The sequence below is a fragment of the Lissotriton vulgaris genome, unplaced genomic scaffold (assembly GCF_964263255.1).
Source record: "Lissotriton vulgaris unplaced genomic scaffold, aLisVul1.2 SCAFFOLD_1043, whole genome shotgun sequence".
In the NCBI taxonomy this organism is placed as follows: domain Eukaryota; kingdom Metazoa; phylum Chordata; class Amphibia; order Caudata; family Salamandridae; genus Lissotriton; species Lissotriton vulgaris.
Genome location: NW_028252006.1, coordinates 333,735 through 354,428, shown reverse-complemented (window position 1 = coordinate 354,428; position 20,694 = coordinate 333,735). Strand labels below are relative to the sequence as shown.

The 20,694-nt window shown below is 46.5% G+C and overlaps 1 protein-coding gene across 1 annotated transcript in view; it reads right to left on the bottom strand.

The window, feature by feature from the left end:
* LOC147662694 (uncharacterized) overlaps nucleotides 1-20,694 on the bottom strand; it is a gene marked incomplete at its 3' end in the record, with an annotated part of 662,849 nt that overhangs the window by 431,476 nt on the left and 210,679 nt on the right. Inside the window, exon 8 of the mRNA XM_086950972.1 lies at nucleotides 15,545-15,681. Coding sequence (XP_086807098.1) covers nucleotides 15,545-15,681 — 137 coding nt within the window. The remainder of the gene's footprint in view (nucleotides 1-15,544; nucleotides 15,682-20,694) is intronic.

The following is a 20,694-nucleotide window of genomic DNA, read 5'->3' as shown; positions in this document are numbered from 1 at the left end:
GATGGGTGGAGCAAATCAGAGACCCTAAGGGAGTACTAATAAGATCAGATGCTATTATTGCCGAGACATTTGCTGACCATTATGAAACCTTCTACCGGGCTAGAGATTTAGGGACCTGTGAGGAGGCGCTACAGTACATGGAAACGATTGAATTACAGACCCTGCCTTCTGAGGCCCATCGAGGCCTAGAGGCTGACATCGCTCTAGACAATATCACCGAGGCCCTGGCTAGGCTCAGACTGGGTAAAACCCCGAATCCAAACGGGTTCCCGGCCGAGTTTTTTAAACGTATGGCGGACCTCTTGACACGCCATCTAAAGGAACTATTCAAAGGGGCATTACAGGAGGGGAGACTCCCCCCAGATCTGAGTATGGCAATGATAGTCCCGATACATAACGAAGGGAACCCGCACGACGATTGTGCGTTGTACCGCCCTATTTCCTGGCAACTATCCTAGCATTGCGACTTCGTTTGGTGATACCGGAACTAATACATCTAGATCAAACAGGGTTCCTCCCGAATAGGGCCACTAGGTTAAATCTCCAGCGCACTCACAATTGGTTGCAAGAAGTAAGAGAAAGGGAGGATCCACACTGGTTCCTATCCCTCGACGCCGAGAAAGCTTTCAACGCGGTCCATTGGCCATTTCTTGAGGGTGTCCTGCAAAAGTTCGGTTTCGGCCCCAAATTCCGCAAATGGGTTCAGTTGCTCTATACAGAACCTAGAGCTAAGGTGAGAGTTAACGGGGCTCTATCGAGGGAATTCCCAGTCCAAAGGGGGACCAGACAGGGCTGCCCGCTGTCCCCCCTCCTGTTCGCGCTCACGATAGAGGTGCTGGCAGCTAGAGTGCGCCAGAATGTAGCCATTAGGGGATTCAGACGGAGTGAGATGGACTCCGCAGAGGAAAAAATATCGCTCTACGTGGATGACATCCTCTTATACATTACACGGCCGGAAACCACAATTCCAGAGATGTTTCTGGAACTGGAACGGTATGGCAGGCACGCGATTTACCAGGTAAACTGGCACAAGTCGGTCCTCTATGATCCTAAGGGACAGGGAAGCTGGCCGGACCTTATTGGAAGGTTGTTGACGACAGTGGAGGGGTTTAAATACCTCGGAGTGTATGTCACCCTGGATCGCACACAGTCCTACCAACGGAACGTAGAACGAATAATATGGAATTTCATAGAGGACGCGACTCGGTGGAGGAAACTCCCTCTCACCATACTGGGCCGGGCGGCTATGTTCAAGATGATCACACTACCCAAATTTTTATATTCCCTACAGAATGAGTACTACCCTCTCTCGACCAAAGTCTTTGGGAGAATACATGCGGAACTTAGGTCCTTCCTATGGCTGTGTAAACAATCCAGAGTAGCACTGCGCACGCTCCAACTCCATCAATACAGCGGAGGGATCTCGCTCCCGAATCTGGAGGCATACTATTGGGCGGAAGACATAGCCCCGATCAACGACTGGATACATACACCTGCAGACCACACCACCTATGCTCTTGAGAGACATAAACTCTCAGCCAGGCCATTGCTGTACTATCTATATGGGGGTGCTCCACAAGGACAGCTTCTCCCCGCTACGAGTAATACCTTACAACTGTGAAACAAGGCGATGTGCCGCACGGGTTGGGGAAAGAAACCCACCGACAGACGCCGATCTGGCAATGTGTGTGGCTCACAGAATTGAATAAGCTAAAAGTCTTCCAGCGGTGGGACGATATTGGTATCTCCACCTTGGGCGACATAGTGGCAAGGGGAGACCTGAAATCATTCGCAGCACTGAGGTCCGAATTCGGACTGCACTGCACGCAGTTCTTCAAATATGCCTAGTTAAGACATGCCTGGCGAGCGGAAAAGATACAACTGGACGAGCTCCTGGATCACGCACCTCTAGAGGGTAGTGTGAGAAGTTGGCCCGATATGCAGCGTTCGCTATTCTAGCGACCACTATGTATCGTTCCAAACGACCCTTATGGTGATTGGTTGTAAGTCAACCTTAGACCAGCTATCCTAGTAGCGTGGATACGAGCAGTCTTCGGGCTAAACTCTAGAGGGCGTGTTAAGCCAGCTGTTATACCATCACATACCCCTTGAACACCAAGTGAAAGGACACCACACAAGTGTTATGAAAATAAACAGTATATTTATTAAGAATCACAACCGCCCTGGACTCTTTATGAGGACAGGGTACTAAGCACAGAACAAAAGCTCTTAGAAAATACTTCAAGTGCACAATTAAAACAAATGCCTGAGGGCACGGAAAGTTCTAATGGTCTCGGGCGGACCCGATAAGGCAAGTCGGAAGCGAGGGACTCGGGACCCTAGAGTAAGGAGGCTATGCAGGCACCGAAATGCCGAAGTTACCTAGCCATGAGGGCTGCGGCTGCACAAGTCTTACGGGCGTCGGGGTCTTCGCTGACGAGCCAGGAGCCGGAAGAAAAAGGAGTTGCTGGCCGGCGACCAGTGATGAATAGTTCGTAGAGATCCAAGCCTGGATCAGAGATCGTTGATACCTGAAAGCAGAGGGGACCAAGTTCGTACTACTAGCCAGTAGTCAGAGGGTACCAGGAAGGCACCGGATGCCCGTCACCTCGACTAGGTGAGTGGGCGACGCTAGGCTCTGCAGTCTCACGGACCAGGAGGCGTTGTTGGCGACCAGGATGGAGGTGCGAGCTGTCCCACGAAGGTTGATGCTGTCTGCGTCGCTGGGCCCAGGATTGGGGCAACAAGCCTTGGCAAATTTCAGGACCACGTGGTGGGCCTAAAATGGCGTCTTGAGTGGACCAGGAGGGTCCGGGGTGCTTCTCTCAAAGAAGAAAGCAAAGGCCAGTCTGGAGCAACCAGACCAGCAGCGTTGGTTGTCGGATGTCGTCAAAGAAGGGCACAAGCCGGCGGCTAGTGACCAGACAACGTGCTGAGCAGCGAGCAGAAGGGCCCCACGCAGATCGTGGAGATGCTGGGAGGCTGCACTTCGGTGCTGGAGCGGCTCAGGGTCGGGGCTTCTCGGACCCCAGAGCACTCACCAGAGAATTGCTTCGATGGTCGTGCTGTTTGAGAAAGCGTGCAGGTTTTGATGATGGCCGGTCCCTCGAGGTCTCGTCGCACCCACAGATCTCAGCTGAGCTGACGACGTGGGTAGAGGTCAGAGGTGCCAGGGAAGCCGGTTCTCGTCGAGCTGGGCCGTCGGATCCTTGAGGAAGGACTTGCAGCAAACCGCAGAGTTCTTAGATGGTGCCCGCTGGTGCAGGGTGAATACTCCTTAGTCACAAGGGAGAAATCTTGAGAAGAGTCTCGAAGTCCTTTCGTAGAAAGTATTCTTGATTCAAAGATGATCTAATTTGGAAGGGTCCCCGCTCCGGCCTTTATCCTAAAGAAAGGGGTGGGTACATGACTAGGTCCTGCCCTAAGGGTGGGACCAGGAAGGGGGGTAGTTACACCCCTCTCCCCCTGCTGGACTTTCCCCAGGTCAGGGGCGTCGCGCCTCTGGAACTGGTTCTAGCCGGCAGATGCGTAGTGAGCACCGGGGTGCCACTCCGCAGTCACCTTCTTGTAAAGCCCTACCTACCCAGAATACACAAACCCTGTCTGGGACGGTGCGAACACCGCCCTTGACAGGAAACCCTTTGTCCAAGCTCTCCTCGCTGGAAGGACTCCCAGCAGCAGGAGGTCAGACTCGTGTCTGTGGTGGCAGCATCCATTTTGTGGAGCTGAGGCTTCAGTTAACTTTAACCGGGGTTCACAGTTACGTACATGTCGTGTCCCTCTAGAAGGGCGGAATGCCAACCTCGTCGCCAGAATTGGTGAGGGGGCAGCATCCCGATTCGTATGACACCTTACTCGACATGTCTTGATAACGCGATACCGAAGTTACCGATATGATACGCGTTATCATGGAACAGCCATTGGGTCTTGGTTCCGCAAGCTGCAACCGGGCTCGGCTCGTGCCAGAGCCCAATTCACACGGTTCCATGCACTCTGCCTTCAGGATTGTCAAGGCCTGCCATAGGAGTGACTGAGAGGAACTCGGGTGTCCATTTTAAGGTTAGGTATAGGGATACTACACCTATAGCAAAGGGAGAGTACGCCACGTGGCCCCAGCTGTCGTGCAGCCAGTTGTGTCAGATTTAGATGGCCATCCAGGGGTGGCATAATACATGCTTCAGCCCCTGGTAGGCCCTGGGTACACCGATGCCCTGAGTTACAGGGTCTGACAGGGTGGCCCAGTTCCAATTGGGTAATGCACCTAAGGTACACACATCAATTTAGTGAGAGAACAGCTAGGCTGTGGGTCTGATTGGCAGGCCCACAGCCCGAGAAAGTCGTAAACCAGTGAAACAAAAGCAAAAAGTCCGGGTGATCATAGGATTGCAGACCCTACTCTCCTACAGGTAGGTTGTTACAGGAACAGATACAGGAAAAAGCGGTATCACTCACATATAGAACATTAACAAACAATATGCTAGGCGACCTGGAGAAACTCAGGAGAACATGGGAAAATGAGGTCGGAGACATGGAGGATATTGATTGGGAAATGGTCTTATATCATCCCAGGGAGGTGGCCATTAAGTCTCGACTGCAACTCATCCAGTTTAATGTGCTGCATAGAACATACTATGACAGAGTGAGGCTTCATAAAATGGGACGGACGGAAGACACTAGGTGCCTAAGATGCAGGGACACTGGAGGAGACTTCTACCACATCATGTGGACGTGCCCTACAATTCAAGACTATTGGGGAACTATATTCACAGAGTTAAGCGAAGTGTTGGAGAACCCTATCAACCCAGAGCCCAAATTGGCCCTTCTAGGAATGACAAATGACGTAGACCTAGCACGTCCCCTGCTAACCTTTTTGGTTCTGGCGTTGGTGATGGCCAAACGGGACATAGCTAAGCATTGGGGTGCGCTGGAATCACCAGAATTGGAGGAATGGAGGAGAGGGCTGGACCTTTACATGGCCGCTGAAAGAGTCACTTACAAGATGAGGGGATGCCCGAAGAAGTTCTGTAAGGTCTGGGGCAAATGGAGAAAATATCGTGGGCTGGATGCTGGGCTATGAAGGCTACATACTTAGAGGGGAATTAAGAATGGGTCTATGTCAACTAGGGAGACATCAAAGGCCGAATACAAGAGACTATTGTACTATTGCACCTTGGACTCTGGTCTACATTGCCTTGGAACTAGCTAGAGATGTATGGGGGGAGGGTGGAGAATGGGTGAACGGGAAATGTGCGCTGAAGATGACATGATTGTATTGTTGAGTTACACTAAAATGCAAATAAAAATGTTTTAAAAAAAATGAATGGTAGTGTCACTAATGTTGTGTGTGAATTTGATCCGGTCATTGACACAGTTTAACTGTTGTATGGCTGCTGAAAGTTCAAGATGGGATCATTTTCAAAATAGGAAAATGTCGTTGATATACCTGACAAACATCATCAGGTTGGTCCAGGGTTTAGAAGACAAAATAGGATCCAGTTCAAACTTGTGCATGAACAAATTAGCGTAGCAGCGTGCTGCACAATTGCCCATGGAGGTCCCACTGAGCTGTAGAAAAAAATAATTCTCCCAGATAAAATAGCTATGGTACAATGTGTAGCGCAATATTTCAAGAAGGAAGATCTTGAGATCTTGATCCAACTCAGTGGGGTTAAGAAATTTTCAACAGCTTCCATTCCCAAGTCATGTGAAATGGATGTGTATAATGCCTTTACATCGATTGTGCATAGTAGAATGCCCTGAACATCCTCTAAGGCAATAGAACGAATCTTAAGCTAAAAGTAATTGGTGCCTCTGATATATGTGAACATTTGCTGTACCGAGGGTTGGAGATACTTGTCGAAGTATCTCCCGATGGGTTCATGGATTGTGCCACAAGTACACACATTGGGTATGAATGGAGGCTTAGTGAGATTTTTATCAATCTTGTGCAACATGTAGATCTTGGGGCTCTTAGGACTATCCATCAGTAGGAACCGTTTGTCACCATCGGTAATTTTCCCATTCATGACTGCAGCATCTAAAATGATTACAAGGACTATTTTGAATTCATCAATAGGATTTTTTTCTAATTCCATCTATGTTGAGGGATCATGAATGTGTTCTTGGACATTCTGTAGGTAAAAAGCTGAAGAGGCCAACAAAGAGTGTACAGAGTTCCCCACTGTGGATAGACTAAAGTAAAGAAAACCTCTCTCTCAAAGAGTGTCTGGGGTAGGGATTGTAATAATCCCTTAACGGAATTTAGGATGCCTCACACAAGTCAAAGGTTGGACGGCTATTGCCATCCCACCCGATGATCGTACAGTGTCATCATTGGCTTCCTGCTCCTGCGGCAGGCTGGCGATGCAATGCCCGTCGGGTAGCACTCAGTGCTACGCTTTAGCGGAGTTCTTTTATTCCTTAGCCAATGGGTGCATGTGTGTGAGGGGCCTAAGAAAAGGTGCAAAAGTGAGCGTGAGTGAGGTTTAAAAGAGGTCAGTAGAGTCCATTAGGAAAACTTTAATAATATGGCTCACTGCCTTATTAAAAATTGGTGAAAATGAGGGGTACTGAGGCGTAACGATTAGGGTGATCAAGCCTCATTCAACCCTCAATCAAAGTGTGGTCGACATGTTTCATGCCTCTAAGGCAATTCATCAGGACCAAAGTGCTCATCAACTTGCTGCAGATTCCCCAGTGGTTGAAGGAATCGAGTATACGACCTGTATTGTGTCGCGGGATTAACCCTTCATAAAGGACCTCCCCAATACTAGGAAAGGAAACAAAAAGGGTACAATCAATGATATGTATGTTCTAAGCATGCATGTACATGTGATAATAACATGCTGGTAGAATTGTGGTCAAGGGTCACAACCCCGGTACAATGATAAAACTCGTGTCAGAGAGGTTTTATAAAACTAAGTGAAGGGAACAAGGGTGGAGAATATGTCCTACACACGCCATATGTGGTAAACAGTCGGGATGCATTGTTTTTGTTCACATATATGGCATGCCACACCATGCTAAATCACACATGTGTGGCATGCAGGCATAGGTGGGTGTGCGCATTCACACAGAGAATTAACATTGAAGAATTTAGCCATTAAAACAAAGTAACTGCTTAGAGGTTGGGCATCTCAAAAGGTAGCACCCTAGTACTTTAGGCATAGTCCCAGAGTTACGTGTTTTGTGCCGGATCAACCCGGGTAGGTATAAACAAGGTCTTCCCCGTAGTCCCTGATTGGTGGGTCCCACAGACTGTCCTCGTGGGGCCAGAGCTGTGTGGAAGACACCTAAAAGGAATCAATATCACCGCTTGTAATGATGTTGGTACGCGGTACAGATTCCGATTGGTAGTGGTACCAGTCGGTGTTGGGCCATGGCGATCGTCGACCGATGCCATTGGTCCGTTTTGCATGGGTACAGAGCACCTTACCTGACGCGCTTCTGGCAAAGGGCACTTCGTCACCTACCCAGCCCACATCGGAAAACTCGTAGGACAGCCGGTCGAGCCGTAGTGCGACCAAGCCGCTTAAGATAGCGAGTTGCGCGGGCGCCGTGATGGGCGTGGCCCGTGAGTGTTGCTAGGCAGCGTGACGCGGTAGGGTGTAGAAAGAGGTGACTACCCCGCGTCAATGTGTTAGTAAGGGCTGGCGCCATCTTAGAACGGGTTTAAGGAAGGGTGCTTCCATGAGTTTTGCTAGAAAGCGCTATGTGGTAAGGTGTAGAAAGGGAGGATTACCACGCCTTAGTATGTTGGGAAAGGCGGGCGCCATCTTGGAACGGGTTTAAGGAAGAGTGCTTCAATGTGAAAGTTAATGTTAACTCGGACATGGGTGGAGTAGTCCGAGTATAAGTTATCTGGCCAGCATAGTCCAGGGCACGGCATCATTCAGACCAAGTTCATCAGCATGCAGACGATGTATCCATCTTTGTTCCATTCTGAAGAGGGCCTGTTTATTTATTTATTTATTTATTTATTTAATTTGTATGGCGCGTTATAACCACAGGGGTCTCTAAGCGCTGTCTGACCAGAATTACGTGATAGATGTTATATTCACTTGAAACCAGCTGTGCACCTAAGGTCTGCTCCATGCTTGTTTGAATAGTACAGTTTTTAGTTTTTTTCTGAAGGAAAGTAAGTTACTTTCCTTCCTGAGCTCTGGATCCAATTTGTTCCATAAAGCTGGGATCGTGTTGGAGAAAGCACGGCCCCCCACCGTGGTCAATTTAAAGCGGGGCTGAGACAGAAGAGTGGCGTCCGACGAACGCAAAGTCCTACCCGGTATGTAGGGGGATAGTCGGGATTTCAGGTATTTTGGTGCTTTGCCATACAAAGCCTTGTGAGCAATGCACATTCCTTTGAAGATAATTCTCTGGCGAATTGGCAGCCAGTGCAACTCCTGCATCAAGGGAGAGGCATGGGCATTTCTGGGTTTTTTAAATATCAAACTAGCTGCATCATTCATGACTCCCTGTAGTTTGTCCAGCAGCCGCTGTGGCAAACCTAAATAAAGGGAGTTCCCGTAGTCCAGCCTAGCCAGAATTGTGGCTGAGACCACGTGTCTCAAGGTAGAGAATGAGAGTAGGGCAGCGATCTTCCTAAGTTGTCTTAACAGGCCTATACTGGTGCCTACTACGGTGGTAACTTGTTTTTCCATGGATAATTTATTATCCACATATAGGCCTAGGCTTTTAACTGCAACTGACGGCTTTGGGGGTACACCCAGCTCCCTAGGCCAAAATTTATCACTCCAAGGGTTACCCGAGGTGGAAATGGGTAGTACTTCCGTCTTATCCGGGTTAACTTTCAGGGAGTTCTCGGACATCCAATTGACTGTAGTTTTCAATATGTCCTGTAACCTGGTGGATGCTCCTGGACCATCATCCAGCCGGATGAATATCTGGGTGTCATCGGCATAGTTGTACACTAGGCAGTCCATCCTATTCAGGAGAGCAATTAGTGGCTGCAGGTAGATGTTAAAAAGTAGTGGGGACAAGGCAGATCCCTGGGGGACCTCGCAGGTGATCGGAGCAGGGGTAGAAAGTAGATCCCCCAGCTGCACTCGTTGTGTCCTACCCTGCAGAAATGATGTGAGCCATGCATGTGCTGTACCCACGACGCCAAAGGATCTCAACCGCGACAGAAGCTGTTTATGGCACACGGTGTCAAACGCCGCGGAGAGATCCAGTAGTACCAGGGCGCTCGGTGTTTTTACATCAGCTCGCATCCTTAGCTCATCCAGAATGGATAGCATAACTAGTTCCGTGCTGTGATTAGCACGGAACCCTGCCTGATTGGTCTCCAGCACGTTGTTACTCTCTAGATGGCCCGATAATAGAGCTAACACATGCTGCTCAATTACCTTCGCCAAGAAAGGCAACTGGGAGATGGGCCGGAAATTTTTCAAACATTTTGTGTCTGCTCCAGGTTTCTTCAGTAAGGGGATCAGGCGAGCCTCTTTAAAAGCTGAAGGGATCTGTCCTGTACGAAGAGAGGTGTTCAATAGATGCAGAACCTCTTCCTCTATTCCTGGCATTGCCATCTTGAATATGTCAGGCGGGCAAGGGTCCACCAAGGAGCCTGATTTGACTCGGCCTATGATTTTGAGTAATTCCTGTTTGGAAATAAGGGATAGCTCAGCTAGAGGTGGAATGTTTAGCGGGCCAGTGGGGTCCGGTATATGCGGACATTCGAGGGGTGCAGTTTCTGCAATTTCATCCAAGATGTCGGATATCTTCTTTACGAAGAAATCCTGGAACCTCTGACAGTCCTCCTGGGTGAACTCGGGACTTTGCTCCTTGTTCACCCTGAGCTCCGCCAGGACCCGGAAAATTTCTTTTTGCGGATTTCTAGCAGTAGTTATTCTTTCCTCAAAGAAGGCAGCCTTCCTTGATTGTATGGCTAGTTTGTACTGGGCTAAGGATGAAGTATATTCTTGTTTGGAGATGGCGTCGTACTTTTTACGCCATGCCCGTTCTTTCTTCCTCACCCCGCGTTTCATCTCTCTAAGGGAATCATTATACCAAGGCGCCCCGGCTCCTCTCGCCACCTTCTTCATCCTGCGGAGAGGTGCCACCACATCAATGGCACTCCCCAGTTTATGCTGGAGATGACTGCATAGAGCATCAACGTTGGCATCCTGCTCTTCGTCTGAAGGATGGTGTTCTAGGAGGTAGACCAGTTTTTCCCCATCAAGGTTTCTCCATTTGCGGGCCGTTTTCCAGCCCTCCTCAGGTTTGGACAGGGGGCCCCTCAATGTGAGTCTGCCCTTTATTAAAAAATGATCAGACCAAGCACAAGGAAGAATTTCCATGATACCCTGGGCTGGCATGGTGGTCCAGACTAAGTCAAGCACATGACCTTTCTCATGTGTTGGTCCCTTGACCTGTTGGATAAGACCTAAGGAGGAGACCGCCTCCTCGATCTGTAATGCTTGTCCTTCTTTAGGGGACTTTTCCCAGTGATAGTTGAAGTCTCCAATGATCACCAATTTATCATATCTTGTACACAGGTCCTGGACCAATCTTACAAAGAGGGTAGGGAAGTCAGGCGACGCCCAAGGTGGCCGATAAACCACCAAGAACACCACACAGACTGCTCCCCTCCTGAGCTTAACCCCCATAACCTCAGCTCCTCCAAGGGTTTCAGAGAGGAACCTAGTGGCACGGAGGCCTGACTGATAAAAAAGGGCAACTCCTCCTCCTCTTTAGCTCCCTCCCTGTTAAGATGAATAGCCAGATAGTTATCTGGAAGGGCCGCCACCAAATCGGGCGCTGAGCAATCCTCCAGCCATGTTTCGGTAAGCGCGAGGACATCTAACTCCCCGTCTTCCAGAAGTGTGAAAACCTCTAACCTATGGCTCTGCAGAGAGCGAGTATTCAGTAGACCGTAACTCAGGGTATGTGTGTTGGGCGTGCGCTGGCGCCCTCTGACGCTTCTAGGTGACATAAGCAGACCCTCGCAACCCAGCCGGTGTAGGGTAGCCGGCTCCAGAAGGGACTTACCCAAATTAAGTTGTAATAAGTCGGCCCTTGAGTAAACCACAGTCTGACCAGGGGTTCTGGCCCCAGGCCCCGGATGGTCACGGATGGGCAAAGATGGGCTCACCTCTGGCGAACCTCCGGCGCACCTATGGCGCGCCCGCTGCGCGTAGCCGCTGCGCGTATGCTCCATGTGAGCTTTAAATAGGAGGCTGCTGGTGGTCCTAGTACAACCACTAGACCGTCAGCTCCCCAAGATGGCCCCCGGAAGTGAGGGTGGAATGGACTCCCTCTGTACCGCGTGAAGACACTCCCTCCACAACAAACAGCACAGGCTGCGGTGGAACGGGGAGGTAGGCGGTGATGACCACACAAAGGAACTTTGCTAATGTGCCCACAGTTATTTAAAAATTATAACGTGCAAGTACAGGTCAGTCACAACAAAAAGCGGCGATTTTTTAAAAATGCAATTTACAGCTAAAATACAAGTAAGCAGCAATAGCGTGCTAGCGTGGTCCAGCAGCGCGTCTGCAAGCAGCAAGCAGCGTTTCACTGTTGTCTTATAGAGGGATGGCATTCCAGGATAGTCCATTGCATATTCTCTGGCAGATGGTTTTGTTCCCGGCAATGGTCATATAGCCTTGTGTGGGTCTTTTGACAGCGAATGTTGCTATTATGCTCCATGATGCGTTGTTTCACCGGACGCATCGTCATCCCAATGTAGATCATCCTGCAGGGGCATATTAGAACATAAATGCACCTGGAGATATTACAGTTGGTGTGTATGTTGATATTCCAGGTGAAGTCCCTCGGCAGTTCTATAGTTTTGCCCTGGATAGTTTGAGGGCAGACTACACAGGACCCACAACGATAGTGTCCCGTGACTGGTGGTAAGTCCCATAGGGTTTTAACAGGACGGGTACTTGATTTTTTGGGCCGAGTATGGATTAAAGTGTCTTTAAGATTCGCTGTTCTCTTAAATGCAAATCGGGGGCGGGGCAGTTCCATGCCCGCTGTGTTCAGGATCCCCCAATGTGAGTTCACAGTCTTTTTAATGAACGTGGAATGCTTGGTATAGGACGTCACACAGGTGATCGTATCATCTTTTTCTTTGGTGTGGACTTCAAGCAATGACTCTCTGTTGTTATTGAGAGCTCTTTTTAGTGATGTCTTTAGGAGTCGTGTGGGGTATCCTCTGTCCTGGAGCTTATGTTGCAGGATACTTGCTTCTTGTTTGTAGTCTTGAATAGAACTACAATTTCTGCGAAGGCGGAGAAATTGCCCAAATGGCAAGTTATCCCTCAGAGCTCGAGTGTGGTGACTGTTATACATGAGTAGACTGTTCCTGTCAGTCTCCTTCTTAAACAGGGTGGTGGTGATCATTGAGGGATCTAACTGAATGGTCAGATCCAAAAAGGGTATCGATGTCTCAGAGATTGTGCCAGTGAACTTTAAGAATGGGTCTTGCTGGTTGATCCACGTACAGAAGGCCTCGCAGCTAGTGCGGTCACCTTTCCAGAAGACCAAAATGTCATCGATATAACGACGCCAGAGTGTTAGATTCTCTCTGAAAGGATTTTGTTCAGGAGGGTAGATATGTTTCTTTTCGAAGGTGGCCATGTAGATACAGGCCAGGCTCGGTGCGAAGGTCGAACCCATCGAGGTTCCACGGACCTGATGATACAATTGCAATTCATATCTAAAAAAGTTCTCAGTCAGGGCTATGTGGGCTAGCTCCATGATGAAGGCTATTGGGGTAGGGGAGATCCATTCTTCCTGTCGCATCAGTGAGTCCACAGCCTCTAGAGTGGCTTGTTGCGGAATGTTGGTATACAACGCCTCTACGTCTAGGGTTAGGAGTAGATCGACGTCTTCTCTTCCATCAATGTCATTGATCAGACGGAGGACTTCTCTGGTATTTTGTAAATACGACGGAATCTGCTTCACCAAAGGTTGAAAAAAGGCGTCACAGAATTGGGACAAGGGCTCCAACAGTGATCCAATACCAGAGACAATGGGTCTCCCCGGGACTGGAGTTGTACCCTTGTGAATCTTGGGGAGGTTGTAGAAATAAGGTGTGACGGGGTCCGTTGTCGTCAGAAACTCAGCCTCCTTCTTGCTGATCCATTCATTGGTCTCGGCTTCAATGATAAGGCTTGTGATGGTTGTAGTCAGCCGTTTTGTGGGATCCTCCATTAGTGGCCTGTAGTGTGTGGTATTCGACAATTGTCGTCTGCACTCACGGTCATAGTCCTCAAAGTTTTGTATAACCGTGGCTCCCCCTTTGTCTGCCTGTTTGATGATAATTTTCTCATCCCTGCCCAAATCTATGGACGCTTGTTTTTCCGCAGATGAAAGGTTGTGGAAGGGTTTTATATCTGGTTTATTCCGTAGGCTCGTCAAAACTGCTCGCTCGAAAGTTAAGACTTCCGGTGGAACCATCCCATCAGTCGGGGTGAAGGTGGACGGTTTCTTCAAACCAGTATCTTGACTGGGAAGCTCAGGTCGGTTCTCGAAGAACGCTCGGAGGCGTATTTTCCTGAAAAATTGTTTGATCTCAATCATTTCTAGGAAACTATCAGGGGTCGGGGTGGGAACAAACCCGAGCCCTTTTTCCAAAACACTCTCCTCCGTCGGTGAAAGGGTTTTGTTGGACAGGTTGACGATCAGACTCGTCTCCCCCTGGCTGCTGTGCTCCTGGTCTCCATTGCTGCTGGCGTTGGTGGCTGATCTTGCCATTGTACTCCTTTTTGCCCGCCTCGCTTAGGCCCTCTTCCTCTGCCCCAACCTCTGCCTTGAAAAGGTGGCGGATTGAGGGGGTAGAATTGCGGGGGGCCTTGCGGAAAGAAAGGGTACTGCCATGCTGGTGTCATATGAGGTGGGCCATGAAATACCGGGCCTTGTTGGTAACCTTGTTGCCAGGTGCGTGCTGGGGCTCGTGGATTCCTAGAAGGATAACCACCACTGGAATCGCTGCTTGTCGACCCACGTCTGTTGTCATTGCCTGAATTATCATCAGATGAATAGTTATTCTTTTTCCCTTTGAAACCGTCTTTGAGATAGGGGTAAACTCTCTCTTTCTCAAACTTGGCGATGTCTTTCTCAAGTTTTGTTGTCTTCTGTTTTAGTAAGAACTCATGGTGGTCAGACATTTCTTGGTTGATCTCGGCTAACTTTGTGGTGAAGACTGTTTTATTATTCTTGGAAATTGCGTTCTTCATAGAAGCCTCTAGGGCTGAGATCTTTTCTAACAAGGCGTCAGAGAGGCGCTTCGCTGTTTGTGATATCAAAAATAGTAGGTCTTTGGTACATTTCCAGGATACCTGGCACCAATCTACTTTAAATCATTTGTCTTCCAAGAATAGTCTTGGGATTATGTTCACAATCAAGCCCTGTGGGGCTATGTTACTCCTCAGATATTCCGTCATCATGATCCAGTGGATTGTAATTCTTATAAGTTCTTTTTTCATCTCCGTTAGGGTAGTCCAATCATCGGAAGATGTACCCGATGTGGAGACTGGAGGGTTGATCAGTATTGATGGCGTTGTTCTTAGCGCCTCGGCTATGGTGTTCTCATCGAAGCTGAGACCAGGCACATCCTCCATGTTGGCGAATGGATTCCCTGTGTACGATAGAGTGTGGTGCAGAGGACTATGCCAGCCAGAGCAGTACGTGTTTAAAAAGTGATTTTAAGTCAGTAATTACTGACTGAGGGTGGGCCAAAGTGGTGGAAGGTTCTTCACCATTGGTAACCTCGGAAGTTCCCGTGCAAGGTTGCACGCTAGGAATTATAACAAGGAGGGGGAACGGGAAGCGGACAATATTTATCGGGGTCCAATGTACATGTCCTGTAACGTAGAGGCCAACAAAGAGTGTACAGAGTTCCCCAAGGTAAAAAGCTGAATCCATGATTACCAACGCTCCGCCTTTGTCTGCTTTACGTCAAATTATGGCAGGATTGTTAGCTATTTTGTTCAAAATTCCCTATTCTTTCACTGTAAGATTGGTTTGTTTCGATCTTTTGCACTTCAACATCTTTTACATATCTAGTTTAATCAGAGGTTTGAAAGGTTCCAATATTTTATGGCTGACGGGAGGCATGTAATTGCTCTTTGGTTTCAGTCCTCTAAGAGTACCACCCGCAGTACGAAATTGGCTGTCAACAATGTTGGTGAAAAAATATTTCAAGTGAAGAGTGCACATAAATTTGAAAAAACTGACTTCCAAATCAAGTGGATTAAAGCGATACGTCGGGACAAATGAGGTACCCTTTTGGAGGGTGTTAATTTTCACAGTTTTCTATGACCCATTTCAAGATGGCAACCGTCTTTGGTTGATCTCTTCACTCTTCATTTTTTTTGTGTCACTACACTATGATAAAGTGACACTCAATGTGTCATACTGTACAGCATTGAAATGTCACACATTAAGTACACTGCAAACATGGAAATGACACACATAAGAAAACTGAAAACATGACAGTCGTGCAGTAGACCTGTGCAGTTTACAAGAGGGACTTTGGCAACAAACACAGGCATGTTCACAATTTATAGCAACATACCTCCACTTTCAGAACCGGGAATCTGTATGGAGCAGAGTTTAAAATGGTGGTTTGGTAGGTCTGCTGTAGAAATTCTGGCTTTTCGTTTACACGTTTTACGATGATGGATAATTTGGCTATATCTCGAGAAGGTTGAGCTAGAGAAGAAAATGGGGAAAATGAATGAGAAGATACCAAACAAAATAAACTGTGGCCAACATTCTGTGATTTTAACTCTTCTAAATGCTAAATGTTCTTGGCAAAAGCAAAAGAGCCTAACATTTATAGGGTAGTATGAAATGTATAAACACTTAGTAGACATCTAAAACTCCTCAGAATACAGATAATACTAACCCATATTAATTCTCCTTGCACGAGCCTTTATTGTCATCTGTGCTGAGGAGGAAAGGTAAGTAATTATGTGATCATGGAGCACAATCACATATGCCTTGTTATTTGATGTTGCAACCTAGATGCAAGTAGCCGACAATAAGCTCGAAGCACAAATAAGGCCTTTCAGATGCAGGTGCCGAGCTATGGGTTTTGCCAACACTTGTCATACTTTATGGTATAAACCATTCATACATAACTGCCCATGCATATGCATGGGCAGCCATCTTGAACGTATTTTTCAAAGTTAAACAACAATCATTCCAAGATGGTCACCCATTGGTGACCATCATGGAATTACTTTTTGATTATACTTTATTTCTAACTTACCATTCAATGATGGCAGACCACAAATGTGGAATGGTAACTTAATGACTAAAGTGCGCACAGAATTTTGCACAAAAGTATAAGTGAACAGCCTGGTAACAGTGTGTAGTTGCCAGGCCCTCACAAACATATTAATAAAAATTGAGTCGGGCAGGATAACTCCCTATGTCAGCGGTGCAAGAAAACAAACCATCCAATTAAAATTATGGTAAAGAAGTAATGCTCCAAGGGTGGGACAAACCAAGAAGGAGGAAAGCCATTGAATTACGAGTATTGAACTGAGATGGACAAAAAAAGCCATTCAATGATGTATAAGAGGTTAACACAAAGACCACCCTATCTATGGCACCGTGGTGCCCTAGGTCTTCGGCAACAGACTAACACTGTTTGTGGACAAGAAATGAAAGAAACTTGCCAAAATAGAAGAAAGAAAAAGTCCACTGCTCTTTGGTAAAAGAGCGTTAAAGTAAAAGTTACTCACCTTTGGTAACGTAATTTCTGGTAGAGCCACAGTCTAGCCGTAGGTTCATTAACTTTTGAATTCTACCGAGGCGCTAGTCTGGATACGGAAATCTTTCAGCAGTACCTCTGCATACCAGGGGATGATGTCATATGGCTCCACGTCGACTCCGGTCATGACATCAGTGGAACCATATAAGTCCCCTCCGGCACGCGGACGTCAGTTTCTCATGTGAAACCTTCAGCACCAGAATGCAGAACCACTATAGAAACTAGTTGTGGAAGCAGTGTGCCAAAAATATCAAAAATCTTTGAAATAGTATGTTAATATCAGACATGGTTTTTGAAGAAAACCCCAAAACGAAACACAGGGCTACGTGAAACCCCATGCTCTCATGAATAACCCTCATGTAACGGAGAAAAAACGTACAATTTACCGGCCAGATGCATCAAGAATGTTTCCCCTCACAAACAGGCCGATTTGCAGAATCAGGCCATTTGCGATCGCAAATTTTTTTTTTGCGATGCATCAAACCCAATTTTGCGATTTGGTAATCTGTTACCGAATTGCAAAATGGGGTTGAGATTCGCTATTTGTAAGGGGTGTGTTTAGGGCGTCCCTTATAAACAGAGAATTTTAACAGTATGCACAAATGTTTTGTAACCGTGAATGCGGTTGCAAAACATTCGCATATTACCACCTACTTCAAGACCCCTTCCCCTTTGTGAATGTTTGCAAACGCATTTTTAAGGGAAGGCAGTGGTCCCACGGACCACTGTCTGCTCTTAAAAAATGGGAAGAAAACTTTTCATTTGTCTTTGAAGCATCTCGTTTTCCTTTAAGGAAAATGGGCTGCTTACAAAAAAAGGATTGCTTTATTTAAAAGCAATCACAGAAATGGTGGTCTGCTGATCTCAGCAGGCCGCCATCCCTGTGATATTTTCGATTCCAAGTAGCCCGCAAAGTGCGACCTACCTCATTAATATTCGTGAAGTAGGTCATTTGTGACCACTTAGGAATCTCAGAAAGTGCACTGCACACTTTCATGTATGCCCTTTTGCGATTCCTTAATTGCGAATCACAAAGATTCCCAATTAGGGAATCGCAAAACATTTTTGTGATGCATCTGGCTCTATATTCCATTCATCAAAGGTAATGAATGCCATGGTAATAGCAAAACAAAACCTATAAAAAAAACACCAAGCTGTTTTTTGAATCACACCAATTTGTGACATATTGATAGTGTAAATATGATGATACCAAATAAAGACTTTCAAAGAAAGAACAATAAATCAATACTGCCCACTGGTGTCTGCTCCAGAGTGAATGAGAAAACATCCCCCACCCTACCGACCACACACATTTGGTGGTATGGCAACTTCTAAACAAAACCTATGTGGCCAGGCCAAGTGGTCTGTTTAATCACCACATAAGTTGAGATAGTGATTACCGGTATATAAAACCAGTACTAAAAAAGGGTATAACCCTTACTGCATAGGTCATTCGCGGAGTGGGGAGGATGGGCAGGAAGTTAATGAATCTGCGGCTAGACTGTGTCTCCACCTGATATTACGTTACCGAAGGTGAGTAACATTTACATCTGATAGAGACATCAACCCGCAGATTCCTTAACTTTTGAATTGAATACCATAGCCATACTCCCCTGGAGGAGGGTCAACAAACTAATCCTTCACAAGTTCTCAAAGAGAACCAGCCGGAAATAACTAACAACCAGCCAAATGTACGTTGGAATAGCAGAACAAGAGCTTGGATCTTAATAGAATCCATGATCAACGTCACAGAACATATAAATAAAAAACAACCCTACAAGTCGAGAGAATCAGCCCTTGAAGGAAAAGTTGGACAAACCCTTAAAGAACAACCTATCAGTTAACAGACATTATCCTCTGTCCTCAAAGGGTAAAGAGAACTTGTTGGCCTAAAAAGGCTTGAGTGCAAAGCAAAAGTCACGTAATCCGTATTCTTTACAACAATAAAGAGATATCAGAGAAAAAGCTTTCCTGATAGAATCCAAAGAAGGCCTCTCAGAACTCATTCCGTTATACCAAGATGACTGACCACCAAAAGAAAGATGGACAATAATAGCTCCATGGTATAAAGAATTTTGTTTGAAGAAAATGACCACTCGAAGGTTACATAAAGCCAGTTGTATAAACTTTTGCCACAAAGATGTATTATCTGGACATATACATTAAATATATAAACTTGTTTTATAATAGAGACCGAGTGGCCCGACAACTCATAGAATTTTGTTGTCCAACATTTACTGTCGGACCGCAAGTATCTACAAAGCTTGCCCCCACATGACCTTCAGTGTCATGGTCCGACAGTCTGAACATGACCCCGAGCCGTGGGCACGCTCAAGGTACCAAGGCAAGCGAGAAAAGAGAAGCAACCACAACTCACATTAAAATCTCTTTCTGTTCTCTTTTTTTTTTTAAACGAAGACCAAATATGTATGTTGCAGAAGGGAACGCACCTATGAGTGTAGTACCTAAACATAACATAAGAAAAATTTGAAATATTAAAGGAAAATAAATCATAAATAAAACAAATCCTTGTTAGCAACAAGCTCATGCAACACCACTTGTGATTTAAAAACAAAATTTGATCGCAAGTACGTCTCAAGAAATAACTGCAATGATTTCCCAAAGACTTATGAAGCATAGAGAAAATAGATACATACCCCAAGAGGACAGGTAATATATAGCCTCTAGACAGATTGAAACAGCATTGTAGGAGAAAAACAAGAAGAGCTTCCTATAAAGCCTAAAAACTCCATACCAGGAACGGTATGACCGAAAACAGGTAAGGAATCTGCAACTAGAAGTCTCCAACTGATTGTTCCGAACACTGCCTACCACACAGTGTAAGATACATAGTTCACCCCTTCATGTTCAAATGATGAACCAATGAATTACCTATCCCCTCCCACAGAGAAGGCCACAAACTTGTGTCCTCCAATAAATACACCATAAACCCTGAATTTAATTGCACAACTCTTCAGAAAACTAAAGCACTTATAGTAAATATGTAGAAATGCAGTCCGGTCAGAAAGAGAAAACAACCTGCACCATAAAACTAAGAGGACTTTAACGACAGTTGAACAACCAGGTCATGAATTCAAAAGAATACTAAGTGTAAGCTCTGAATCCATCAACTCCATAATAAATATGTACACCACTAGAGTAGTGAGGGCATACTACGCTGATTACTCTAACGAGTAAAGACCAAAGCGTCCCTACATACCAGACTTACCACTGGCATACCAACATGACCATATGAAACACAACGAAAGGACGAAACATTGCATATTTTAGCATACTGAACTGCTTCAAAGAAGTTTGCATCAGAAAATGTTCCATACAAGAAGATACATCCCTTGATAATAACCTCTTGAGCACAAAGCTCATCCTCAGAGGTCAAGGACAAAGGGAAACCTCCCTCGGTCATCTAACTCAATACGAACTTGAAAAAGGGAAAAAATGGTACTGAGAATAAAACATCTGCTCTCCCATGAACACCAAGTGGTCAAACCAAGAATGGGCAAGTAGAATGCCCCAACAAAGAGTACCCCCTCATTAGGAAATAGTCTGAATCTCAAGCATAAAGACAAGTTACACCTGTAACAGAAAATGAAAAGTTATGAATCTGAAGATCTCTGTCTATCACAGAAGCATCTTAATGCTGCATCACCTTGACTCTCAAACAGATAGGCACGATCCAATGGCATGTCAATCAACTGCCTCCGAGACACCCAAATTAGCCAACCAAGCACAACGCCTTAATGCCACTGCTGATGCCATGGCGTGACCTACAGAGTCCGTAGTGTCCATACCACACCTTATGGTAAGCCCAGAAGCCTGCTGACCATCTCTAATCATATTATCAATCTCTGAGCGGAGGTTATCTGGTAGAGATGGCAACATACTCTGTAGCGAATCCCATAAAGCTGGGGAATACCGCCCCAGCA